Consider the following 25,979-nt stretch of genomic DNA (forward strand, 5'->3'; position numbering starts at 1 on the left):
GCTCTTTCCATAGCTGGCTATTGTGGATATTGCTGCTCTAAACATCGGGGTGCACGTACCCCTTCGGATCACTACATTTGTATCTTTGGGGTAAATACCCACTAGTGCAATTGCTGGGTTGTATGGTAGCTCTATTTTCAACTTTTTGAGAAACCTCCATACTGTTTTACAGAGTGGCTGCACCAGCTTGCATTCCCACCAACAGCGTAGGAGGGTTCCCCTTTCTCTGCATCCCCGCCAACATCTGTCATTTCTTGACTTGTTAATTTTAGCCATTCTGACTGGTGTGAGGTGGTATCTCACTGAAGTTTTAATTTGGATTTTCCTGATGCCGAGCGATGTTGAGCAACACTAAGGAATATCATCCTTCTCCACCCACCCCCACCATGGTCTAGAATAATGCTTGGCATGCACTGAGCCTTGGTCCGTATTTGTTGAATGAAAAAATAAATGAGTGGCTGCTGGTAACATCAACAAAATGTCAACAAAGTCTCCTTGATTTAGTCCTCATGGGTCACAGGGGTGGTTATGTGGGAGTGGCCATCCTTCCATTCCTGTCTTCCCGACTGTCTTCTGTTTCCTCTTAGTGTTTGCCAGAGCCCCAAGATCCTGGGAGCCAGGCTATAGGACGGCACCCTCGGGGTGTCCCTTCATTGCTCAGCTCACTGGCTCTGGGCTGATCCAGTAGGTTCCCAGGAACACAGCTTGGCAGACCACTAAGGGAAGGCCACTGAATATTAGTTGCTGGATGGCACTGGGAAGTTTGAAAGGTCTTCATTCCTCTGTATGCATCACTCTTATCCAACGGGCTGGGGCATGTAAACATGAGGTTCTCTTCTAAACTGTGAGCGTAAAAGTGCTCAGTGGTTCCAGCTTCCTGGTCTAATGCCGAAGCAGGAGGAAGGGAAGGAAGCCGATGGCTGTTCCCTCCAGACACCCAGAAATAAGACTATAGGCATTAGTTTAGTTCATAGGTTGTGCAGGGGCAGCAGACTGGGAAGAGAAAGCTCCTAGTATTCTCTAAAAATAAAAATACTAACAAGAAAACAAAGCTCTGAATCTTTAAGATCTTAAAAATAGAAGCAAGGAAAGGGAGAAGCAGCTTTAATTAAACCCATATCACAAGCCCCAGAACCTTAAAAGCATAGCTTTGTTCTACCAGAAGTTTGCTCTGATGAAGGGGAAACAGTTTTGCCATAGGTCCAGAGTGCCCAGAGAGGAGCAGGTTTTCCGCTGCCATATTATAAGGCATCTCAAATGGGTTTATGTTCTGCTGCTCCCGCCAACTTCCCCACAGGGAGTTTTTAAGAATGTCAGACTCTAGTGGAATGACTTTCCCTTTATTCTAAACAAGTGTCTAGAATGATTCAACTTCAGGAGTGAAAATACGTATCAAAATCACTTGGAGCACAGATAATTATGCTCCAAGACTTTGCCATCTGCCACCTATTTCCCTAACTGAACATTCCTGCTCTTCCTTCTGACTCCTTGACAGGAAAGAGTCCTATCTCTGTCCTTCAGACACATCTCTTTTTTGGGGATCTGTTTCTGTCGCCCGAGTATTTCCTTTAAACTTTATTTTTTTCACCCAAGGCTCTATATGTCATTATCTGGAAAAGAGAAAAGTCCATGATGCTGGGCAGTGTGGTAGGCGGAGTCCTAAGATGCCCTCTTCCTCTTCACATCTCCACACCCCCCAAGATTCCTGGCCCTCAGTGTTGACATACCTTCTCCATTGTTGAATCAAACACGAATTCAAGTACTGCTCTGAAGGGATTTTGCAGGTGTAATTAAGGTCTCAAGTCAGTTGACCTTAAGATAGGGAGATTTTCTGGGGGAGCCTGACCTAATCACATAAGTCCTTTATTTTTTTTTTTTCCTAAAGACTTTATTTATTTATTTGAGATAGAGCGAGAGAGCGAGAGCATGAGTGGGGTGAGAGGCAGAGGGAGAAGCAGACTTCCTGCTGAGCAGGGAGCTTGATGCGGGGCTTGATCCTGTGACTCGATCCTGGGACTCCGGGATCATGACTTTAGCCGAAGGCAGACGCTTAACTGACTGAGCCACCCAGGCACCCCTACATAAGTCTTTTAAAAGCAGAGAGTTTTCTCTGGCTGATCACAGGGGAGGAGAAAATCAGAGAGACCCACTCTGCCTGGCATGGAAGGAGAAGCAAACATCTAGGGGGCCATGTGGCAAGGAATGCAGGTGGCTTGTAGGAACTGGGAGTAGTCCCCATCTGACTGTCAGCAAGGAATGGAGCCCTCAGCCCTTCAATGATAAGGAAATGAATTCTGCCAACAGCCAGTTCACTCAGAAGAGAACCCTGAGCCCCAGATGAGAACCACAGACCCTGGGAGACCCTAGGCTGAGAATCCAGTCACACCGTGTTTGATTTCTGACCTATAGAAACTATAAGATAGTAAATGTGTGTTGTTTTAAGTAGCTAAGTGTGGAGCAATTTGTTATGTAATGATAGAAAACAGATACAGGCAGCCCAAAATCCACATGCTTAAATATATGGCAGAGAGGACGAATATGCTGGTACACCAACTTGAATAAAATTGAATGGGATATTAGTATTTATTTCAAAAAAAGCATATCTAGGGGTGTCTGGATGGCTCAGTCGGTTAAGCATCTGCCTTCTGCTCAGGTCATGATCCTGGGGTTCTGGGATCAAACCCCGAGTCGGGCTCCCTGCTTGGCGGGGAGTCTGCTTCTCCCTCTCTCTACTCCTCCTCCCTGCTCGTGCTCGCTCTCTCTCGAGAGAATCTTTTTTTTTTTTTTAAGATTTTATTTATTTATTTGACAGAGGGAGAGATAGCGAGAGCAGGAACACAAGCAGGTGGAGTGGAAGAGGGAGAAGCAGGCTTCCTGCCGAGCAGGGAGCCCGATGTGGGACTCGATCCCAGGACCCTGGGATCATGACCTGAGCCGAAGGCAGACGCTTAACGACTGAGCCACCCAGGCGCCCCTCTCGAGAGAATCTTAAAAAAAAACAAAACCAAACATATCTGAAGGCCAGTCCTGAAGGCATAAGACTAATCACTTGGCTGGTGAAAAATGAATCTAGTGGAGCCTACTCACTCACTCATAAAAGAATATTCCTACTGGACCCACCACGTATCTAGCACTCACATAGGTTAATTTCACAGTGATAGAGAAGCCATTAGGTAAACAGGTGTCTACATTTTTCTTTTTTTGGTTCTAGAAGCCCTGAAAGAAGTTTAGAGCATTAAGGCAAAAGCATGTGTTCTAACTCTATAACTGGATGAGGAATACTTATATTTCTTTTATTAGAGGGAAGATATTTGAGAAACTCTGAAAGCTCAGATACAAATATATACCTTTCCTCCTCTTTTCCTTTTAAGCAAAATTTTAACTAAATTTTAGTTGATATGAGTGACAGAAAATTCAGGCTGTGACCAGAAGAACTAAAGGAAGGCGCCTCCTTACTTTTGTTCCCTTTTTTAAACAGGAGGGATTTGAGAGTTCTGATTTATTTCTCTTGTTCCCTTTTATTGTTCATGAACTTAAGGCTGCATTCCATTGACTCCAAAGTAATTTCTGAAAAAAGATCTGCTGACATTACAGGGTATCTGGATCATTAACCATGTCAGTGCTGACCAAGGAAATAATGTTCTGGCAGAAAATAGTTATTTGTTTAAAACAAAGGCTGAGATGTTGCCATTACTCACATCCTTATAGATGGCATACAGGTTATTTATTTTTGTGGAAAGTTCTCAGGAAACCTGGAAGCTAAAGATAACGCTGTCGATTAGAAAGCAGAATTAGAAATACTATGTGTATTCTCCCCATTCTGTCCTATTCCTCCTAGAAAATAAAATCGCCAACTTGGTGTCCCCTAATTTTTAGGGCATCCATCTTTTTGTTCCATTAGGGGATGTACTAGTCATGGCACGGGGAGGGAGGTTAGGATAGGGTACAAAAATGAATGGTAAGGGGAAGAAGCTGACTTGAAAAATAGATCCCACGGAGAAGAGTCGAAGGAATAAAGAATCTTTTGCTTGAAAAAAAGAAAAGATGGTTTCTCACAATTTTTCATTTATAACAGAGGTTGGTAAATATCTTTTTTGTGTGTGGACAGTGGGGCACTACCAGATTACATAGTAATATTATGTAGATATTATGCTGGCATATATATAATAAGAAAGAAAACAAATTTACACAATATTTCTCTGATGAAATTAAAAATATAATAATGGAGGGCAATTTTTTTTCAATGCTTGTTTACCAATGAGAAGCCTGGAATTTGTGGGGGGAAGGACAACATTTGGCTTAACTGGGATTATAAGTAGTGTTCCCTATTTTAAAATCATTACAAATACTCATCTGTAAAAACTCCTATTTCACAATCTATACAAAAGTAGGTGCTGAGCTGCATTTAGTGCATAAGCCACAGTTTTCTGGTCTCTTCTATGGAGTCTTTTTCAACCCTGAGAAGCAGTTATTCTCAGCATCCATCAGGAATTGCATTAGAGGGAATGAACATGAATGTCAGTGATAGGAATCAGGGCTCTATATAGGAAAACATAGAGAGAGTAGGCAAGGGCTGTGGGGACAGAAATATAGGGAATTAACTAACACTTCTGCTGTCTGAACTCAGATAAAAAAAAACAAATCTCTTGAAAGTCTATGTACTCCACGCTATATCCAGACAATATTTTTTTTTAAAGATTTTATTTATTTATTTTGAGAGAGAGAGAATGAGAGACAGAGAGCATGAGAGGGAGGAGGGTCAGAGGGAGAAGCAGACTCCCTGCCAAGCAGGGAGCCCGATGCGGGACTTGATCCCGGGACTCCAGGATCATGACCTGAGCCGAAGGCAGTCGCTTAACCAACTGAGCCACCCAGGCGCCCTGGACAATATTTTTTTTTCTAGGTGATGGACAAGTGTCAGTTTTTATGTTTCTCCCCCTCTACTATGTAGTTTTTAAGCTTTGTTTTGTTAATACCCAACATCAATTGTACCTGTAAATAAGGTCTGGACCTAAAAATAACCTGTTCTCCATTAAGGTCCATCAATTTCTATGAAGTAAACGCTATGTAAGAATTTCCAATAAAGCAATATACTTACAAATACACTGCCTGGATTTTTTTTTTTTTTTTGTATTTCTTTTATTGTAGAGTAAAGCTCCATTCTAAGGTACCATAATTTATGGTGGATTAGGTTTTATTGCAGACAAAAATGACCTTCCTCTAATACCGGGGTGGACGTTCAATGTTGACTAATACTATGTCACATAAACACAAGTGTCCTGGTAATCTGAAAAAGAAGGCTCTACCTTTAAGATAAAACAGCTGTGTTATCATTTTGCAAGCTCCTTAACATCACAACTGTTAGATTTGTTGTCAGGAAGGAAAACTCAGCAAACACATACCGTACTTACATTTAACGCTTTTGCTCAAGGTAGAAACAATTTTAAAAAGCAACTTAATTTTAGCAGAGTGTTCAAAACCTGCCTGTTTCTCTTCCTTAAGCCTTACTTTTGTGTAGTTTGTAGAGAATGTAATATTTTCCTCATCCTATACTTGATCTTAGCCAAAAGGCCGAGAAGAGATTTTCCTCATCCTAAAATAAGTTTGTCGGGCATAACACTTCTCTGTGTAATGTCCACTAATTCTGTAAGAATCAGGCTAGAGGTCTTCTTCTCTAGGAAACTCCTCTTACTGGCCCTCACGCCCAGATAGGGCACTACCTCCTTGAGCTTCTGCAACACCATGCCCACATTCCTACCATTACACTTCCACATCGTGTTAGCAGTCTGTTTAAAATTCCATCCAGTCTAACCCAGTTAGACTTCGGGCAACTTTAAGGCAGAGGTCACATCTTATTCACATCGCTCTATCCCAAGCACCTAAGCACGGTGCCGAACACACAGTAGGAGCTCGTTATAAGCTTTCTCAATTAAAGGGTAAGTGCATGGATGCACTGAGGGACAACCAGACAAGTACGGAAGTTCTAGTTTCCCCCAGGGATGGACTAGCACTCTTTTCCTCACTGCTTTCCAAGGAGGTCAGTGTGACGATGACATGATTCTGGATGTAGGATAAGGTTGAGGAGCACTAAAGAACAGGAAGAGGACAAGGAGATGCCCAAGAATGAGAAAGGCCCATTACCTGTGAGCAGGAGGAATCTGATGTGGCCCAGGGTTGCTGGTGCTAGTTAGGGCCTTTGTAATGTTGGCTGCAGGGCTGGTTGCCAAATCATTGCCTCTTCTTTTTTTCCTTCTCTCCCTCCCTCCCATCCTTCCTTTTCTTTATTGTTTATTTACTTTTTAGTTCATCCCTACCATTTTGTAACACGTTTTTTGCAATTCCCTATCTCTGCTGAAAGGACCCAAGGAAGCTCTGCTTGGCAAAACTCTATGGGGTCAGAACCCCCGTCCCTGCTCTTTCTCCTCGCCCTTCCATCCCGTGGTGATGAGGAAAGAAAGTAGGAGGATCCTATCACTTTTTCATTGCTGAATATTTGGAGACTTTTTCTTTTGTTTGAATATGGGTGGTAGGGTTGAGGGAGGGAGAAAAGCCTTTTTTCGTGGGAGCCTCTTCCTTGTCCTTTAATACCAGCCCTCGAAAAACCTTTTATAGACTCCTCAGTGCTCAGGGCTGCAAGTACACCCACAGATTCCTTCCCACATCTGTAGTGCTCTTCTCACTGCCTCTTCCCTGCACCCCCCTTTTTTTGGATGGGTTTAGCTTCCTGTAAGGAGTCAAACATGTCTTTGATATCTGGCCAACCTTTGTTTCCCCCTTCTCTTCCTGCCCCAAATTTCAGCTCCATTTCTAGCCACTGAAGCTGAGGAATAAGCTATAGATGAGCAACTGGAAGACTAACCACATACTGCCTGCCCACCTGCATAGTCATGATCTGGGGAGCCTGCCCAGGGCCCCACGGAACATCAGCTGGAGACTCCGGGAGGGTAGAGGTGTGGAAATGGCTGGTTTCCACATTCACCGTGTCTAAGTCCTATGCCACATGCAAAAACTGTGTGTAAGTACTCAGGAGAACATTAGGGCTTTCATTTTTCTAATCCATCCAATACTAATTAGAAAATGAGAACAGTTATTAATTTTTACAGCAGTCAGTTTTCAAAAAGAAAAGAGTAAGTTCATATACATGAACTATGAGGCAATTTTGCTCTCCAGAAAAATGGATGTGGGGATCCGATGGGGGCAGTGATGCAGCAGAAGATGCAAAAGGCCCGCTGTGATTAGTGACCTAGTGGCTGCTGACATTTTAAAATTTGGGAACAAGTCGAAGCAAGTCCCTTTGTTTCTTCAAGTATTATTGCCTCTTTTCATGCTGTGGTCTGATGTAGGCAAATGTAGTTAATACTCTGATACAAAGGGCTAATTTTGTAGCTTCAGAAAGAAACTTCTGTGCTTTCCAGGAGCTTGTAAACATTTTTCTACACTTGTAAGGGAAACACAGATATAAAGAGGACTTAATATTTGATGTTTTATAATGTTCATGGAAACCATTCTGATGGCACTGCATGGACAATACCAAGGTTAGAGAAAAGAAGAAAAATATCCATCCAGATTTAAACCATCCCAAGGAAAAAAAAGGGGGGGGGCGCCTGGGTGGTTCAGTCGTTAAGCGCCTGCCTTCGGCTCAAGTCATGATCCCAGGGTCCTGGGATCGAGCCCCGCATCAGGATCCCTGCTCCGCGGGAAGCCTGCTTCTCCCTCTCCTACTCCCGCTGCTTCTGTTCCCTCTCTCGCTGTGTCTCTCTTTGTCAAATAAATAAATAAAATCCTAAAAAAAAAAAAAAAATCCCAAGGGCAGGATTTCCATATATGTCCAGAGGCTTATCCATTTCAATACTTTAGCAGTTAAGAGCAATTAAGCCTTCAGAATTACTTACGGATAGTCTCTCTGCCATTTGTGCATCGTGATACTCTTTATTGCTGTGTAAACATATTTTTATCAACACTTACAAGACAACCAGTTTTAATAAACAAAGTAACAAACATAAACTATAGGATTCAGGAGGGTAATTAGTCCAAACAACTGGCATACTTACAGTTGCATTTCTTCTGAACAAACCTAAGCTTGCATGCTGTTCTGTAGGTGGAGAGTCGGATACGATCCAGATCTTGAGCCCCTGGTGGGGGGAGAAAAGTACACATATGGTATGCCATGTGTGTGGAAAGGGATTTGTAATATTTATAAAGAAAACAACGATAGGTATTATAACCCATTCACTTAACTTGATTTTTATTTTTATTAGAACACAAATATAACTTTGAGACTTGAAAAGGTCTGCCTCATATCCCTCAGGTTATAGGGGAAGAGAGCACACGTAGCCAGCACGTTGGTTGTCGACAATGTTCATGGGCCGAGGAACACGACCTCAGTCCTGTGGTGTCTGCCACTTCCGAGAACAATCTGCTCAAGTTGTGACTTTAAACAGCAAGATGATAGCAGTGTCATCAAATAACCATTTTAAATGCACTGTGATTGGTCCTCAGAATATGGCTGCGAGGTGAGCACTCGCTGAATATGGGGTATCTTTCCTGTGTGACCTTAGGCCAACTGCTTTTATTTATTTTTATTTTTTTATTTATAAGATTATTTATTTGTTTGTTATTTATTTATTTATCTATCTGAGAGAGAGAGAGAGAGGGGGAGAGAAAGAGGGAGAGAGAGCACAAGTGGGGGGAGGGGCAGAGGGCGAGGAAGAAGCAGACTCCCCACTGAGCGCAGTCTGTGGGGTTGGTGGTGGTGGGGGTGGGTGCTTGATCCCAGGACCCCAAGATCATGCCCTGAGCCAAAGGCAGATGCTTAACTGACTGAGCCACCCAGGTGTCCAGGTCAACTGCTTTTAGAAACCTCAGTTTTCTCATCTGGAAGTTAGGGATGATGATACTCCCACTACTTATTTCACAGAATTAGAAGGCAAATGCATGACTACACCTAAGCACAGAGAACACTGCCTGGCACATAGTTCGGGCTGTGTATTCATTAGTATTACTAGTGCGTATCCTGCAAACCTTCCCGTCAACCTCAGAGGAGACTCCTTTCTAAAAACAACCACTACTCTTTCTTATACTGTGGCTTCCCATTCCTCTCTAAAGAGAGGAGCATGGTCCTCATATTCTTGAACTACTTTCCTCATTCTACACTTCTACTCAAGAATCCAGCATGGCTTCTGCTGCTCACCAGGTCTGAATGTTCTGCTGAGAATCCAAGTCCCTCTGTGTGTTCTTTCCATGCCACCAACCCAGTAATATTTCCTATGACTCTATCCAGAACCTCTGCCAGGCTCGGGCTGGTGTCCTCACAATGCTCTGCAGATGGGCTTCTTGCTACATCCACACTGGAGTTCCTGGTGATCCTCCTACCCTTTTCTGAATGAGCTGATCTCTAGACTGTGTCTAGAACATAGCAGACTTTCAACAAATGTCTGTTCTTCTCTGCTTCCAAATATTTGGCTTTCTTAAGCCCATGTTTATGGTTCATAACAGATATAAAGGCACAGAGCTATATTTTGACATGTGTTGAACTTTACCAGTAAAAGTGCTACATAAATGTTTCAAAATAGAATAGTTAGGGTAGGAGGTAAATGAAGTGGCCTAGAAATAATTATATTAGGAGGTCAATTAAGTGCTTTCCTAATGAAACTCGGGATGAATTAGCAAGTGTCCTGCATTGAGAGCATTTAGCATCCCCTTGAATCAAACTGATCTCTTTAGATTCATTTAAAAATGATATCAATATTCCCATTGCTTTATAGCTTTATGAAGCAGATCATTAAACATTTATTTTTATGAGAGTGCATTACTTGACAAACAGGCTCATTGACACAGTGCTTGAAGGATCAAAGAGATAGGTAGAGCCTACCCTCACCCAAGGCGGGAATTCTCTTAAACATGCTCTCAAGAGATGGACATGTGGACAATGGCCATATAAGATTATTTTCAAAGATAGGGATGATTATAACTTAGTAAAAATAAATTAACTTTAAAGTCAGTAAGGCTTAATCTTTCATTTCCTAGTTGTGTGAACTTTGACAAGTTTTTACTCGGTGTCTGATTTCTTCATGTATATGGGGGTAACAATATCAGTTTTACCAGCTGGTAATGTCTGAAGCTTGTACCGTGAGCACTTAATAGCAGGTGGGACTACTTCAAAGATTTCTTATACCATTTCTGAGCAACAATAAGTGATAGAAATTTCTTTTTTACATTTGAGCTTTAATTTGCATCCCGATAAGTTCAATTCATTTGATCCTTTCTGGATACACATAATCTTTTCTCCCTGCCATTTGATAATTTATTTCTCACACATTGGGAAGCAGCTATCATGATCATGACTAGCATCTTCATTACCATCTGAAGATTATGTACAAATGCCCCTGTCATCATGGAGTTTAGAGTTTAGCTGGGATCATAACTTGACCTTTTAGATTGGAGAGGTTCAATTCCATAGCCACTTCAAGCACAATGTCTACCACAGAGGGAGGCACACAATAGGGCTTCAATACATGCATGTTGCTATTATGATTCTCATTATCATCAGACATGGCTTTGAGACCTTTATCCATTCTAGTCTTCCTGCTCTTTGGCTGACTCGTATCTCCTCGGAATGAGATATACAAAATTAAAATGCCACAGTTATTGCCTCGCCTATATAGAATATATAGAAAGCAATCATTACCAACTTTGATAAGGACACTTACTAATGCAATTAAAAAAAATAAATGGCTCATTCTTCTGGCTCTTTTCATTAAAAAGCAGGTTTTAAAAAATCATATGGACCTACATCTGGTCAGATTTTTCTGTTTTCTAGTTAAATGCTTATTTGGAGGCTAAAGGTAGGATGTTGTATTTATCTGGTTAGTTTCTTTTAATTTTTAGCTCGTGCTTGTAACCATTCTAAAAATTTTGATTTTGCCACCGGCATTTCAAAGGGACTTCCCAGTTTCGTGTCCTTCTGTGGAACATGAACTCTCTAGAGACAGACTATCAGAAATCCCTGAACACTAAATCTGCCTTTTCCTCTGGATGAAGATGTATTTTTATTGATGCTGAACTTGACTCAACATTCAAGAGAGTCTCAGTATCTGTAAATAAGTTTTTAAAAGAAGACATTAGGGACATAGATTATTTGTGTAAGTTCTGGGAGAATAACGATAAGCCCCAGGTATCAAAGGGCTGCAATGTCGCACACAATTAAATGTCTTAGTTCCAGCAAGACCGGATCCTCCGAGGACAGAAACTGGCTCCTTGGCACCTCCTTCCCACAGAGGTCCTAGGGGCAATTTGACAAAGGTGCGTCTCTCCTGCACGTAGTCAAGAGGGGCACAGAGATGATACTTAGGGACAGGAGACTGACCGCGTTCCCTGTCCTATCACCATGTGAACTTAACTGACCCTCTGTTTTGTTCGAGTCAGGAAGGGGTCTGAGGGTTTCTTGATGTTTCCTATTTGTATAAATTCTTCCTGGCTGAGGATGTAAGCCCTGAATATCAGACAGGATGGGGTGAGCAACGAAACTTAGCTTTTCACATCACCTTGCACAAAACAATGTTAAGTGGCAACCACAGGATCCATATGGTTCTGGGACCCAAAAAAGCTGAGCTGAGACATGCTGCACTGGCTCTTGCTCTGTTTATCCAACTTTTTAAAAATAAATTTATTTGTCTCTGCCCCAGTAAACCATAAACTTAATTCAGCTTTACATGTGTGGTCTTTCTTCTCAAAAGTCTATAAGTCTGTAGCCTGCCATGGGAGTAGTTGCATGTCTTCTGTGTCCAAGTCGGTTAAAACCAAGGACATGAACAGGGCCACAAATAGACTCTTCCAGTATGCTACTAGAAGCTGTCCTCCAAGTTGACCCATTACTTATTCCTGCAGACAGGGTCACACCACCACCTATAAATCTACCTAATTGTAATGATTCAGCTCACATTTCTCCAATACAAGCACAGTGTAAGAGACTTTGCCAGTATCTTGCTGAAATTCAGGTTCATTTTTATGCCATAGTATTTTCCTGAGCTACCGGTCTAGTAGCCTCATTAAAAAGGGGAATTAGCTGACTTAATTCTTTTATAAAAAAGAATTTTAATAAATGAATAAAGAAGTCAGTAGAGCAATCCTTGTTCTTAGCATGTTGAAATATCTAGGATTAGCACTATATTTATTACGTGATCTGAAAAAAAAATCCATCTTATCATAAAACTTAAAAGTTCATACCCTAGACGCTCAAGAATCTATATTCTCCCTTTTTAAGAAAAAATGGGTATAGCAAAAAAAAAATGAGTATAGTATTTCCCTATTTTTTCTTTTTTGCAATGTCCTCTTAATTATTTCTGAAAAAAAAAAAAAACGGATGGTATTTTTTCTTTTAGTATTATACCACTGGGATATAATTCTTTAAAACATGTAGATTCAACTCATTTAAAATCTAATATATTAGATTTTCTTCATAATAATATAGAGGGTGCTGGGGGTAAATAATTAAGGGTGGAGATGAATATTATTTTCTAGACTCCTGTATATATTTGAAACTTTTCATAATAAAAACGTAAAGCTAATTCACTTAAGGCAACTTGATGTTCTTGTACCATCTCCTCAAATCTCTCATAACCATGTCATACTTGGAAGAAAGTGATAAAGACAAAAGCAAAGATGCACTTAAGAAATTCTGATTGATTACAGGGCTGCCTGGGTAGCTCAGTCAGTTAAGCGTCCCACTCTTAATTTTGGCTCAGGTCATGATCTCAGGATTGTGAGATCAAGCCCTGTGTCTGGCCCCACACTACCCCCTACCCCCCACCTCTTCCTCTCTTAAAAAAAAAAAAGAAATTCTAATTGATCACACTGCTATATTCTACAAATCCTGTTTTTCCTTTCTTTTGATCTTCCTTCCAAAATTTTTCTCCTCTCTTCCTCTCTGTCCTTTCTTTCCTCACTCTCTCCCTCCCTTCCTCCCTCCTACCTTCTTTCTTTCTTTTTTCTCCTTTTATCCATCTATCTATTTATCCAACCAACCAACCTTACCTAATTTTTGGCTTTCATTTTATTACATTCTGAATAGTTTCACACAATTCATGTATAGTTTGCCTTTCATGTTTTGATAGCTCATTATAAAGCCTTTGGTATAGTCATTCAGATAATTAAATATCTCATTCATTTTTCAAATTCACTCAACAAATATTTATAGAATAAAGATGAAGCCTATGAACTTTGCATCTGAACTCTTCCATGTTTGCTGATTGACTGGATCTGTGTGTGCGTGTGTGTGTGTGTGTGTGTGTGTGAGAAAGAGAGAGAGAGAGAGAGGAATTTGGGGGTCAAGGATAATGCTCACATTTCTACCTTAGGACACTCAGTGGGATTGGGAGGCCCTCAGTGGGCTAAGGTAAAAACATGGAGGAATAGGTTTATAGGTGGGTGAATGAAGAGTTCAGTTTTGGGCTTACAGAGATTGAGGTGCTTGTGGGATGTCCAAATGGAGATATCAGTGGCAGCTGGATATATAGATACAGAATTCCTGACTATGGAATACATTCCCAGAATTATTAACAAACATATAAAATGCACCAATTTATCTTGGGCCAAGACTGGGAATGTTTTTCCAAGAGGATACTCTGCATATAGTTAGGGGCACTTAGTGGAATTAATGGTGAGCCCACCTCAAGCTGCTTCATTAGTAGAAACCTTGACAGGGAGCAAGGCTAGAAGGGACACTGAGTTTATATACTGACTATTCTGGATAAGCTGACTTATGAGAATATGGGAGGTGGCTTTGAAGGACTCCTTGGAACTTGTGAGCCATAACAACAATGGTGAAGCCTTGAGAGAAAGTACAGTTATAAATGGAATTGATCAAGAACAAAACTTTGGTAAAATCTGGCTTAAGGGTGTCTGGAAGGTGCCAAGAGACAGAAAAAGAGAAGTAGAATGGTCAAAAAAAGCAGAAGAGCAGACTAGAGTGGTGACATAAGAGAGTATTTCCAGGATAGTGACCCATGGTATTAATAATATCTTAAAGAAGCTGAAGAGCAAGAGAAATGAAGAAGCAAGCGAAAATAGTCACTGTATCCACCATGGCCTATAGGGTGTGTGGTGGGCTCATGGTATCAGTCTCATTCATGGCATTTTTCTGAGTTTCATAGTGTGCATTGCAAAATCATACTCTAGGTTTCATTCCAACTATCCATGTGCTAACTGTAGTCAACTTTCTGAAGAACTATCTGCCTTTGAACAATTCAAGGGTTTGTTGAGTACCAACATTTGCCTCTCTTTGATTTTCCATCCCTCCTCTGCTCAAAGGCAGTGGTATCCCTCTGATTTCTCCTCAGGACCTTTTTTATCTCGGTAGGTAGTCTTCCAAGTTCTGAAAGAATGTTTTCCAATCACTCTCCTCTGATTAAAACATACCTATCCTGTGCGCTGTAGGCTTGTAAACCAACATTTATTCAGCATCTAAGGTGAATGGATTTGAAGGTAAAGGTCTATGGTTTGTCCTTAGGAGACGTTCACAATAGATGAGTGACACGTTCATAAATAAGTGTCATATAAGGCAGAGTGATGTCCTCTGAGAGCAGAAAAACAGAGGTGATTTAATTCCAAGAACAAAAAATTTATCTGCTAAAAGCCAATCTGATAAACTTATTTGAGCTGATAAACTTATTTGATGGCTGAAAAGTCAATGTGAGGATGACATTTACCTTTAACTAGTCTTTTTAGTTTTAATTTAAGGTACTAAATAAACTGATAATTAGGGCATTATACTGAAGGGAATTTTTGGTTAAGGGCAACTTGTCTAGAATTTCTTTAACAAATCAATTTCTTTGGTGGCCATAGGGCTAGTGTTTTGTTTTGTTTTTAACATAAGGCTAGTCTTTTTTTTTCTTATTTGTGAGTCCATGCTATCCTTAATTTCCTTTCTTTACCATTTCTTCTTGCTTCTGCTGCTTGTGGTTATGAGCTCAGAGTAGATGTTTAAATCAGATGTGCTGTAATCACCTGAATTTGCCTAAATTTCTTATCAACTGCTCTTCTTGTGAATTATTATTTTCTGTTGTTTGTGCCCTTTGTTCTTTGGCCTTTGTAAGGCCAAGATGCCTTAACATTCCCCTCAGCCTGACTAAACTTCAGACAGGCTTTTTCCCGACCCAAGGCCTCTGACCTCCTTTCCTTAGAGCATTTATTTTAGAAAACTTCTCATTGCAAATTCTTTGTCTGCCCCATTGCAAAGTAATCTCCCAGCCTCTTGCCAGTTTTACAGCCCAGGAATATCTTTCTTAAGGACATGGGAGCCAAACCTTTGAAATGCAATCATTGAAGGAGATCTCTGATTCTCTTCTGGAGGGTAGAAGCCTAACTTTCTAATTGGGACAATTAGCAAACACAATTGACCACCTTCCCCACTACTAATCTTCAGGACTCTTGCAATAGCTCACCCCAGTACTTAAAAGCTCTTCCAGGGGGGAGCCTGGGTGGCTCAGTCATTAAGCATCTGCCTTTGGCTCAGGTCCTGGGATAGAGCCCCGAATTGGCTCCCTGCTCCGCGGGAAGCCTGCTTCTCTCCGTCCCACTCTCCCTGCCTATGTTTCCTCTCGCGCTGTGTCTCTCTCTGTCAAATAAATAAAATCTTAAAATAAATAAATAAATAAAAACTCTTCTAGGGAGTTCAGTTCAATCTCTTTTCTCTTGCAGTAGGTCCTGACTGCATTGCAATGATCTTGAATAAAGTCTTCCCTGCCTTAACTCCTTCATGTGCAATTTTTCTTTGGCATTTGTAATTTCCAAAACAAAGACTCTCCTTGGCACTTTCTTTTGCTGTTTAAAAAAATTATTTCTAGAAAATACTTAGCTGACCGGATTTACAATTTCTTCTTTCCTTTTTAGCTCCCTCACAGATTCCTGGGGGAACTTACTTTCCAAGGTCTGATGTCAGTCTTCCCTGATAACAGTTTCTTTGTCTTTTTTTTTTTTTTTTTTTTGGTGTCTTGCTGATAGAGCTACTGGGGTAACCCATATATTTTTCAACTATTTAACTCCTTCTCAAGGAGATCACCTCTCTCTTTTGTATGACAGCCTACCTATCAACATCAATTCTTCCTTTGAAATCAGCCAGTTGTCTTATCTGGCAGAATCCCACTTACTGTGGACATGTCCTACTTAGTGTCAATCTAAATAGGATGCTCACGAAAGCATTGTTAAGGTACGATGTGTTTTCCCATTTTTGGTCAACATCTGAGTCTATTATTTAGCATACCCAAGGAAGAAAGACACACATTTGTGTGGCTTGCTTAACTCTTCCGATCACTAATCAGAAGAACTCATAAAATGATTCAGTAAAGTGCATGACATCCCGGAGAAGTTTCTATGAGAAGATAAAGTTACCATTTGGGAAATGAATGCACAATTTTCCTATGTCTCTCTCATTTGAAAAATTTAGAGCTTTTCTGTTTCTGTGGCTATAAAACTTAGGTCGATCATCCTTTGACATTTGTGACATCCGTATTTGTCTGTGCCAAGGACTTCACCAGGTTTAGAAGGAACTGGGACAGTGTACTTAAATTTGGGTAAGTATTTACAAAATCATGAAATAAGCACACTTTTATAATTCTTGCAGTGTGTTGGCTGAAACATCTCTAATGTAACAGTGATAAATTCAAAGATTTTAATATATTTTTCTTTTTCTGACAAAGCACTGGCCCATGATGTTTGGGGCTCCCGACTTTCAGTCTGAGAATCTATGGTATGGGAGGACACCCATGCTGGCCTGCATTTTGTGGAGACAGGCAGAGGTCATTAGGTTCCTTCCTTGGTTACATTTGTATCAACAAAGGGCACCATTCCAGGTGGCTAGCCATGCCAGAAGTGAAGATACAGGACCAAACGTGGCCGAGGAAATTGGAAGGTCATGGCTGCAACTCTCTCAGGCGCTACAGACGGGTCTCTGAAAGTGGAAAAAGCAAGGAGCATGATTGAGGTTCCTCACATCAATGTCAATTTTCTTTCCTTTTTGTTAGCTCTAACGCTGTCTTGGTGCCTCCAGATTATTGGGAAATGATAAAGAAAAATGTGAATCTTATTATCTGGGGACTTCCTTTATCTGCTCCCAACCCTCCTTCTTGCCAAATCAGTTCCAGTCTTCAGTAAAAACCTAATTTTGTCTACTGCTTTCTCAGAGAGGAAGGCTAACTACTCACTTCTGCTCATCCTTATTCCTTATGCAAGGAAGGAGAGATAAAAAGACAATGAGAGGAGTATATTTTTACATTGAATTTGAGATGTGTGCCCCCCACCACGACAAGTTCTTCTTCTTTATGAATAAGAAACAATGGTTTGTGGGGCACCTGGGTGGCTCAGTCGGTTAAGTGTCAGACTCTTGATTTCAGCTCAGGTCATGATCTCAGGGTCGTGAGACTGAGCCCCAAGTTGGGCTCTGCACTGAGTGTGGAGCCTGCTTAAGTTTCTCTCTCCCTCTCCCTCTGCCCCACCACCCTTGCTGGTGCACGCTCTACTTCTCTCTTTAAAAAAAAAAAAAGAAAGAAACTATGGTCTGTAATGGAGACACTACCAGCCAATTACTTACATGGCAACCAGGCGTTTCCATAAATCAGTAACCTTTATTTAATGGATTCTCCACTGAGGTAAGTATAGTTTTGGTTTGGTCTCCCTCATGTAGCAGGTTACCTCTAAGCTCTATTTTTTTTTTTTTAAGATCTATTTATTTATTTTACAGAGAGAGCATGAGTGTGAGTAGGGGGGAGGGGCAGAGGGAGAAGGAGAGAGAGAGAGAATTTCAAGCTGTCTCCCCATCTAGTGTGGAACCTGACTCCAGGCTCAGTCCTAGGACCCTAAGATCATGACCTGAGCCGAAACCAAGGGTCCGATGCTTAACTGACTGAGCCACACAGCCGCCCCACCTCCAAACTCTTTTTAACTTTATTTTCCTTTTCACTTTTTAGGAACTGGTTTGTGGGACAGACTCTTCCCCTTTCCATAAAGTCCAAATGACAGTGTATAGTTTGGTGATCATGCCTGATTCTTCTTTCCCACAGGAACATATGATGTCATTTTGCAGTTAAAACATTCAATAATTCATTTCACAAACTTTTACCTAGTGCCTATAATATGCCAGACACAGTGATATTGTGGGGACATGAACACAGATTTTAAAATTTAGTGGACCATATTTGCACCAACACTAGTGTTGACTTGATAGTGTCCATGTATATATGTATACATTTGGCTCTGCAAAACTTTTTCTTTCATAGAAAATATACAGTCTAGTAACAAATTGTGATGATTCGCTGACTAATTTCACTCTTACCTAATAGGAAGCAAAACTGCCCAAATGTACATACAAGGGATTTAGGATTTTAAGGAAAAGCACAAATGCCATAAGGATTAAGTGGTTATTTCCAGTGTTTCCATGAGTGTTCAATGGAAACGATAGGGTGTTCCTTAAAAGTTCTATACTTACTCATCTCTGCAAACAGCTGTCTTCTTTCTGCCATGGTATTTCCTCTTTTCCCACTATCTTCAATCATTCTAGGAGACAAAATGGTTACAGTGTTACTACCCTCATGCTAATGAGGCAAAGAGCCATTTCTATGTCAACACACTTGCTGTAGTGATGCCACAGAGACAAACTATTTAAAACTGAGTATTTAAGAAGTGTAGCTTTACTTTCACTAATTTAAATCACCAGACATATTTTTTCCATACACAATGTTGTTGCAATTGTTAGAGGAGGTATAAAATTTTTATTTTCTAACATAAAAATAACTACAATAGCAGATGACCTTGTGCCAAACTGAATTCAACCATCCACCATCTGTTAGGTGGTTCATTTCCTATATAGTTTCTCTTTCAATTTGGGGGGAATACCTATGAAGAATATAGAGCAGATATTACAGATTCCATTCAAGAAATGATGATATTGAGAATCTCATGAGATTTAGTAAAGTGAATGGTGAAAACATTTGGACTCCAAGACCAGTTTGCCTTCCACCATATTCTGCTGCAGGTTGTCCCTGTGCACCCCAAACCCTAGTTTGGATGCAGGTTATTTTCTAAATATTGATCTCTAAGTTGAGTGTTTGGAACCTGCAACAGTTTTTCTATGAATAATTTCATGCAAGGTGGTTAGGTTCACATCTCTCTGCTTAACCATACTACTGTCTGCAGTAATCATTTAAAAAGAGCTATGAAAATGCCAACAGATAAAACAGAGAATCAAAAAATGTTTAAAAAAATTAAAATTTGACTTGAGGAGAAAGAAGAAATGAGAAAGTTAATGGAAATGTTGTTTAGCTCGATAGAGGAATTTGGGGGAAATATTAAGGGTTTTACAGGTTGCTGGAGTTGATTTTTTATTGTATCTAATTAAGCTTTTGAAAAACTTAAGTTTCCTCTCTCATACATGCAAATACATATACACATATACCACCCTGTTCTGATTCTCAGGGGCAATAAACAGAAGGCATAGCTGATCTTTTTGCCTGTCTTTCAATGGACCCTGCTCTTTCTCAAATATGGTTCTCTGTCTGTGCTATTTTTTGGTCCGGATCCCCTGCTCCCTATGCCTGGCTAACTTGCAATAACTCTTCAGCTCTTAGTTTAGGTGGATCTTCCTCTGAAATCCTCCCTAATTCTATAATTGTCTGGGTTTGGTGCCTTTCCTCTGGCCTCCACAGCCCACTATCCCTTTTTCTCAATGCTGAAAATTCACTTAACAAATCTTTATTGAGTGCCTTCTATATGCAGGAACCAAATTAAGTTCTAGGTATACAACAATGATCAAGTCACAGTTCCTACCTCCAAGGTGCTTATACTCTAGTCAGGCAGATAAAAAGCATAGAAGCAATGAAACCACTAGGAAGTAATTATAGCCATAGTAGTGGAAAGATATGTGAGTGTGAGAGACATTGACTACCTGAGGGTAAATTTAACAGAACTGGGTTGCAGAAGACAGGTCAAAAGATAATGGAGCTGTGTACAAAATAACTCACCTAAGGGTAAAAGAAAATATTGATGAAAACCAATGTGATGCCAGTTATTCTGGTCAAAGAGCCTCACCAGTTGTTTCTATGTGTGAAGGATGATTTGCCTACTGACAGGAAGGGAAAGAAGGGCATGGAACAGCTTTGGTTTACAGAGTTTAGGGAAGAGTGTGTTCCCATTCACCATGGGTGATGACGTACCCAGGGTCTGGCCTAAATAATAACCTGAAAAGAATAGGGTTGTTAATGAAGTGTCTTCAATTTGGTAACAATTCAGTGCTGAACACAGTCAAGTACTTTCTTTTTATGATTTTAAATATGCAGGTATGGTTAGTATATAGAGATCACACCCTTCCTGATTCACAGAACCCTATCTCCTTTCCTCCAGAGGAAGTGGGTAGATAATAATCTGACATTCACAAAATAGTCTGGATACAGCTTCCAATTTTTATTTCAAGAGCTTAGAAGTAATGTTGAAGCAATAGAGAGACAGAGGATAGAACCAGTGATATGTTCCTGCATCTGTCTGTATGTTGGAATGAGATGAAAAGAACTGCTAAAAATAAATCACAAAGGATGGCAAGCTGGAAAGCTCTGATTGAAAATGTCAGGGAAGGAAAGACTGGCCTCCAAACCCACAGCCCTTACTGCCTGTACCCCTCAATTGGTACCGTTTGTGACATCTCTTTTCTAGTTAACTTTCTGTATGTTTCTCTGTAAGGTTTTTGAGGGCGGTGACTTCAAACATTTTAAATTCTTCACAGTGCCTAGCAAAATCCAATCAGTAAATGATATGTCCAGTTAGTATTTATTGAAAAAAAAATGAATGAAACAAAAAAAAAATAGAGGAAGAACAATAAGAGCTAAGTTTGTTCTCCACAAAATAGACTTTTAATGATATTTCCCAAAACCGATTCACAGAAGAGTTCAATTCAGATTGCACTAGTTTCAGAAATTAATTATTTGAAATGAAGGAGACTAATTTATATCTCTTATAATCTAGGACCATACATTTTAAAGCAAAATCTTGTCTTATGAAACAGAAGCTAAAATAGATGCAAACTACATTGATGTCACCGTTTGGTCTATTCATCATCATTTTGTGATTAATTAACTCATGAAAGAACCATAATTAGTAACATAACAGGAATTAATTCTCACTTCTAAGTAAAATGTGTACCTTATAAGGACAAGAAGGAAAAACTCAGTTGTGTGAAATAATAAAAAGCATGGAATTTAATTATAAATATAAAAGGAAAACAACACATTTCTCATTTCACCACTAAAGTTTCCTGGGAAGCAGCACTATTAGATAAAATTGAGAATACACATTTATTACCCGTTGATCACAGTCATAATAGTAAAAAAGGGAAGGCATGCTAGTTTACTGATTACATGGATTCAACAGAGGGACTGATGGACAGAGTCTGTTCATGAATTGAACAGGCAAGGAAGCACCATCATGGGCTCCTTAGTTTCCAATTTAACTCTGATCAGTGGGACTTGATATACATAATGCTTGACTTTCTTCTTAGCAAGAATGAAGAGCAAAACTTTCAGTAGCGGAAGGTGGGAGGGTTTTTGCAGAGAGAAATTTTGCTTCTGAAATTGTCACGAAGCTCTGCTTTTCATGAATTTCAGTATTACAACAGCTGCCCAAAGTCATATAGAGGAGATGAAGGGGAAAAGAGCCCATCTTTGACAATACTAATGTCACAAGGTGTGTGGCTCACCAACAGGCCTAATTTGGTGAGTTTCAGTTACTCCTTCATGTAGACAAGATGCTTGCAACCTTAGAATTTACCAGATTGCATAAATGTCAAAATAGCAAAAGGAACTAACAGGTGATGAATAAGTGATGAGCCCCATTAAGTCATTTCCTTTACTAGGGTTCAGTCCCATGAATTATACAGGGTGTGCATTGTTTTCACTTATGAGAATCTACCCATTTCATTTACTTAAGAAATATTTATAAGGTAGCTATAATTTGTCAGATACTCTGCTAGTTTCTCAAGATCCAAAGATGAATAAGACATGATCCTTGCTTTTAAGAAGCTCACAGTTTAGAAGGAGAGACAAATTATTCCAAATGAGAATTGTATTTGGTGTAATATGTACAATAATAAAAATACATACTAAATATAGTAATTTACTTCTGGGAAATCTGAGGGAGGCATCGAAGGGTGACTCCGAAACAGAGTTTATAGGACAAACAAGAATTTTCCAGATGGAAATGAATGGAGGAAACGGTAATCAGAGTTAGAGGTAATCATGGAAAAATCATGGAGCTTTAACAAGAATATATGGGAACTGGGAATAATTCAGTATTGCTGAGTGCAAGTGTGAGTACAGATGCCAGAACAGGCATCAGATCTAGAAGGTCTATTCTCACATCTGGACAGTGTAGGGCTTTCCAGAAGATCAGATGCTACTGTGGTTAAGTAGGAAACTGATGTGTACAGATTTAGGTTTTGGCAAAGAGATTCCAGCATACTGAGTGGAGGAAAGATCAGGCAGGTAGGAGGGTAGGGGTGTGAGCACATGATTAAGGGAAGAGTTCAGTTTGCTGGAAACTTCTGTGATTCAGGAGCAAGAATATTATGTCTTACGCTAAAGGATTGATTTGAGATTCAGGGTGCATGCAATGGGACTTGGTGATTTGTGGTCTCCATGAAGAATGGTGGAGCAGGGCAACTCAGTCTTTGCTCTCCCACACCATGTCACACACTGGAGAAAGCAATCTGCTGCAGTAATGACTTCATAGAAAGTGAGCTCATCAAGTCACCTTCTTCCAGCATCGTCATGAAAAGGGGGCCACAAAATTGGATAGGGAGGGCTCCCGCTCTCTGCTGCTATTTGTGGGGGACAGACGAAAAAACAGAGTAGAACAGTGAGGGAACCAGCAAGAAATGGAGAATAAATCAAAATACAGGGCACAGAGTGTTAGAAGAAATGTGAATTGTATTTTGGCATAGTGAGAATAAGTTCACATTGAAATATCACATTCTTGAGTTACTTCCTTCATGACACTTCTTTAATCCAACATCACCCATACTAAACACACATTTCTATGCCACATGACATAAGAGTTTTAAACATAAAATCTTAAACTGATGGTGTCTTACATTTGTATAACTTTCTGAAGATTATAAAATGCTTCTCCTGTATAACCTTGTGAAGAATTTGGGGAGATATTATTATTCCCCAGTTACAGCTGAAGAACTTGAGACTCAGGCAGGTAAAAAAATATTTCCCAAAAAAAACATTTTCTGGAAGGGGAAGACATTTAATCCATTTTTTTTGGCTTTTAATTTTTAAATTCCTAGGCTGGGATGAATTCTAATCGCCAGTAATCTTACTCCAGCTGCCACTGTTCAATACAAATTAAGATTTCCTGAAACTAGTAAGTGAAAAGAAGTTGCTAGAGCTTGGTGATTGACAGGCCAAAAGGAGGCGAAGGGGAAGGGTCCACAGCTCTCTCAAACTGCAGGAGAGATTCCTTCGTGTGCTTCTCCCTAACGGAATCCTCCTATACTAAAACAGAGTTTTACTGGACATAATCATGGAGATCAAAATGATTCCCAGTGTCCAGGCTGATGTAAACCCAGATACGTAGAAACACACCAACTCACACACTGGCTCACGCTCTCACGTTTTAAATCCACGAAAGCCGACAATGCTTTTAGAAATGTCTGGCTCTGCTTTGCCTCTGCTCCGCTTGAGCAAACACTTAAGACCTGCAGACTTTGTGCTTAGTATGACGAGCCTGTTTCCAGGCCTTATTTCCCTTTGCTTTGCTCCAGGGGGATGACAGAAGGGTGCTGGCTTCAGCAATCACCAGGCCCTGCAATTCCCCCAAGTTAATAACTGCAGTGAAGGCCATTTCAAGCTCCTTTCCTCCTTTAATTGATTTATTGGTGGCATATAAATGCCTGTTTCCATTTCTGTTAATGAAAGAGGCCTCTGATACGACTTTCGCAGATTTACATTCTCGTCCTCATCTTTGGCAATATAATAAAAAAGTATTCAGAGCTCTTTCCCGAGGCAAAGTATAATTGCACTTGCATTTACTTCCCAGTCCTTTATCAAGATGAGCCCCTGTAAGGAGGAAAATGCTGTTACTAAAATAAATGGCTATAATGGGCTTCGGATTTCTTTTACTTTGAATGTCATCTTCTGCTCTTGGAACTTGGGTCTTGTAATTGGGGGGCGAGAGGTATGAGCTCACTATTTTAGTATAATGACCATCTGGATGCATTATCAGGGATTTGATCTCCCCTCCAAAGTACCAACCATAGGTACTTGGCTGCGACTGCCCATCACACTAGCCTGGAGACCTTGTCAAAATGCAAATACCTGGATCTACTGAAGCTGGGGTTGGAACGGAGCACTTGTGTTTTTAAGAGCACACAGGTGCTCCCGATACGCAGCCATGTTTGAGCTAGAGACAGAATACGAGTTGAGTTTGACCATAAACCTACCGGCAGAACATTAGGGTGGAATTCTTATGTTGTTTTGTTATATGTTTCTCTTGTTTGTAAGACCCACTTTAAAAATGTACCTTGAGCCCAGGGAGAAGATAATTAATTCTTTGGGGAATGTCAATATACCTAAACATTTACATACAGTGATATGGGTACCTAAAGAGGCAAAATTGAAGAAATAGAAAATGCCATTAAAAATTTGAGAAAACCATTTTTATTCCAGGAAGAACGACTCTGAGTGGTACTGTCAAGTCAGGAAGGGACTTGCTGTTCTGGGGTAAGAGTGTACCTGACATTTAAGGACATTTGGTTTTGTTTGCTTTCATTTGGTTTAGTAAGAGGCTGGGACTCCTGCTCATTAGCACCTGCTATCACCCTCATTTGCCCCTTATTAGTAGTAATGGCTTAAAGATTTCAGAGCACGTCTGGGAGCAATTTGGCGTGGGTAGAAAGGAACCTTTTGGAAGGAAGATGATGAAAATCTGAACTCTGTAATGTGGGGTTCGAAGTTATTAAAATGTTTCTGAAGGATTGGGGAGCCCTGTCTAGGAGCTCGATTAGAAGGACCTCTTCTAAGGGGAGATCACTCTAAGAAGGTGGCTGTCAATACTGATGCTACCAGCAGTTCATTGGGACCCACGATTTTTCAGAACACCACCTTTTATTCAATATGATGTGCCTTTGGGACAATGGTATTGTGTGTGTATGTGTGTGTGTGTGTGTCTATATTTTTCGAGAGGAATAATGTTAAGATATAGCCACTTGGTCACGGTGGAACTATGGCAGTCCCTAACGCTAGAGAGAGAGGTATCTTTGTCCTCCTACTGGGATTGCTCAGTTCTTAGCTTCTGGGGGATAGGTGTTAGGAAATGACTGCCTTCTGATCATTTGGAACTTTCTCAATTCAGTGTAAGATGTCAGAGTTCATAAACATAGGTCTGTTTCTTTTTCCTACATGTCTAATACTTGAAAACAAATAAGTGAAAAGTTCCCTCCCTCCATAAGTAGAAGACTGATTATTTTTCATTAATCTTGCAATGGGACAACCTCCATTTTGTAACAAAATTTTTGAGCCCCACTTACAATAGTGAGATCATACTGTATATATAAGAGTAAAACATTTTGTAAATGTTTGTAAATGTAAAGAGTAAAACATTTATAAGAGTAAAACACTTTGAAAAATTTTAAGATTGTAATTCCAAATATTGTTCAAATGACTGAGTTAACTTTAGCTTCTCAATAACCAGGCTTCAAAATGACAGGATGTATTAGCTGATTAAGCAGTGCAATGCTGTCTAGGCCATAGTTTAAGCTTTAGATCCTTTTAATGATTTGATAAAAGGTAAGGATACTCGCCCCACCAAAACATGTATGGACGTACATGGATACACAAATAAAGGAAGTATAATTGCTTATGTGGGCTGGTTTAGGGGAAGAAGGCCGGGAGTTGGTGAGAATCAAATGTAGCTTTGTTTTCTAGGAAGCACCAACTGCT

At 40.2% G+C, this 25,979-nt stretch overlaps 1 protein-coding gene across 23 annotated transcripts in view; it reads right to left on the bottom strand.

The window, feature by feature from the left end:
- The window catches only part of DTNA (dystrobrevin alpha), a 340,345-nt gene that overhangs the window by 104,164 nt on the left and 210,202 nt on the right, over positions 1-25,979 (bottom strand). For all 23 annotated transcript variants that reach the window (XM_081801399.1, XM_081801400.1, XM_081801411.1 and 20 more), the window contains 2 exons: positions 18,479-18,546; positions 8,052-8,132 (listed from right to left, as the gene is read on the bottom strand). In XM_081801399.1, the coding sequence (XP_081657525.1) occupies positions 8,052-8,132; positions 18,479-18,545 (148 nt within the window). In that variant the 5' untranslated portion in view covers position 18,546. The remainder of the gene's footprint in view (positions 1-8,051; positions 8,133-18,478; positions 18,547-25,979) is intronic.

Source organism: Leptonychotes weddellii, chromosome 13 (assembly GCF_054177405.1).
Source record: "Leptonychotes weddellii isolate Sample4059 chromosome 13, ASM5417740v2, whole genome shotgun sequence".
Lineage (NCBI taxonomy): Eukaryota > Metazoa > Chordata > Mammalia > Carnivora > Phocidae > Leptonychotes > Leptonychotes weddellii.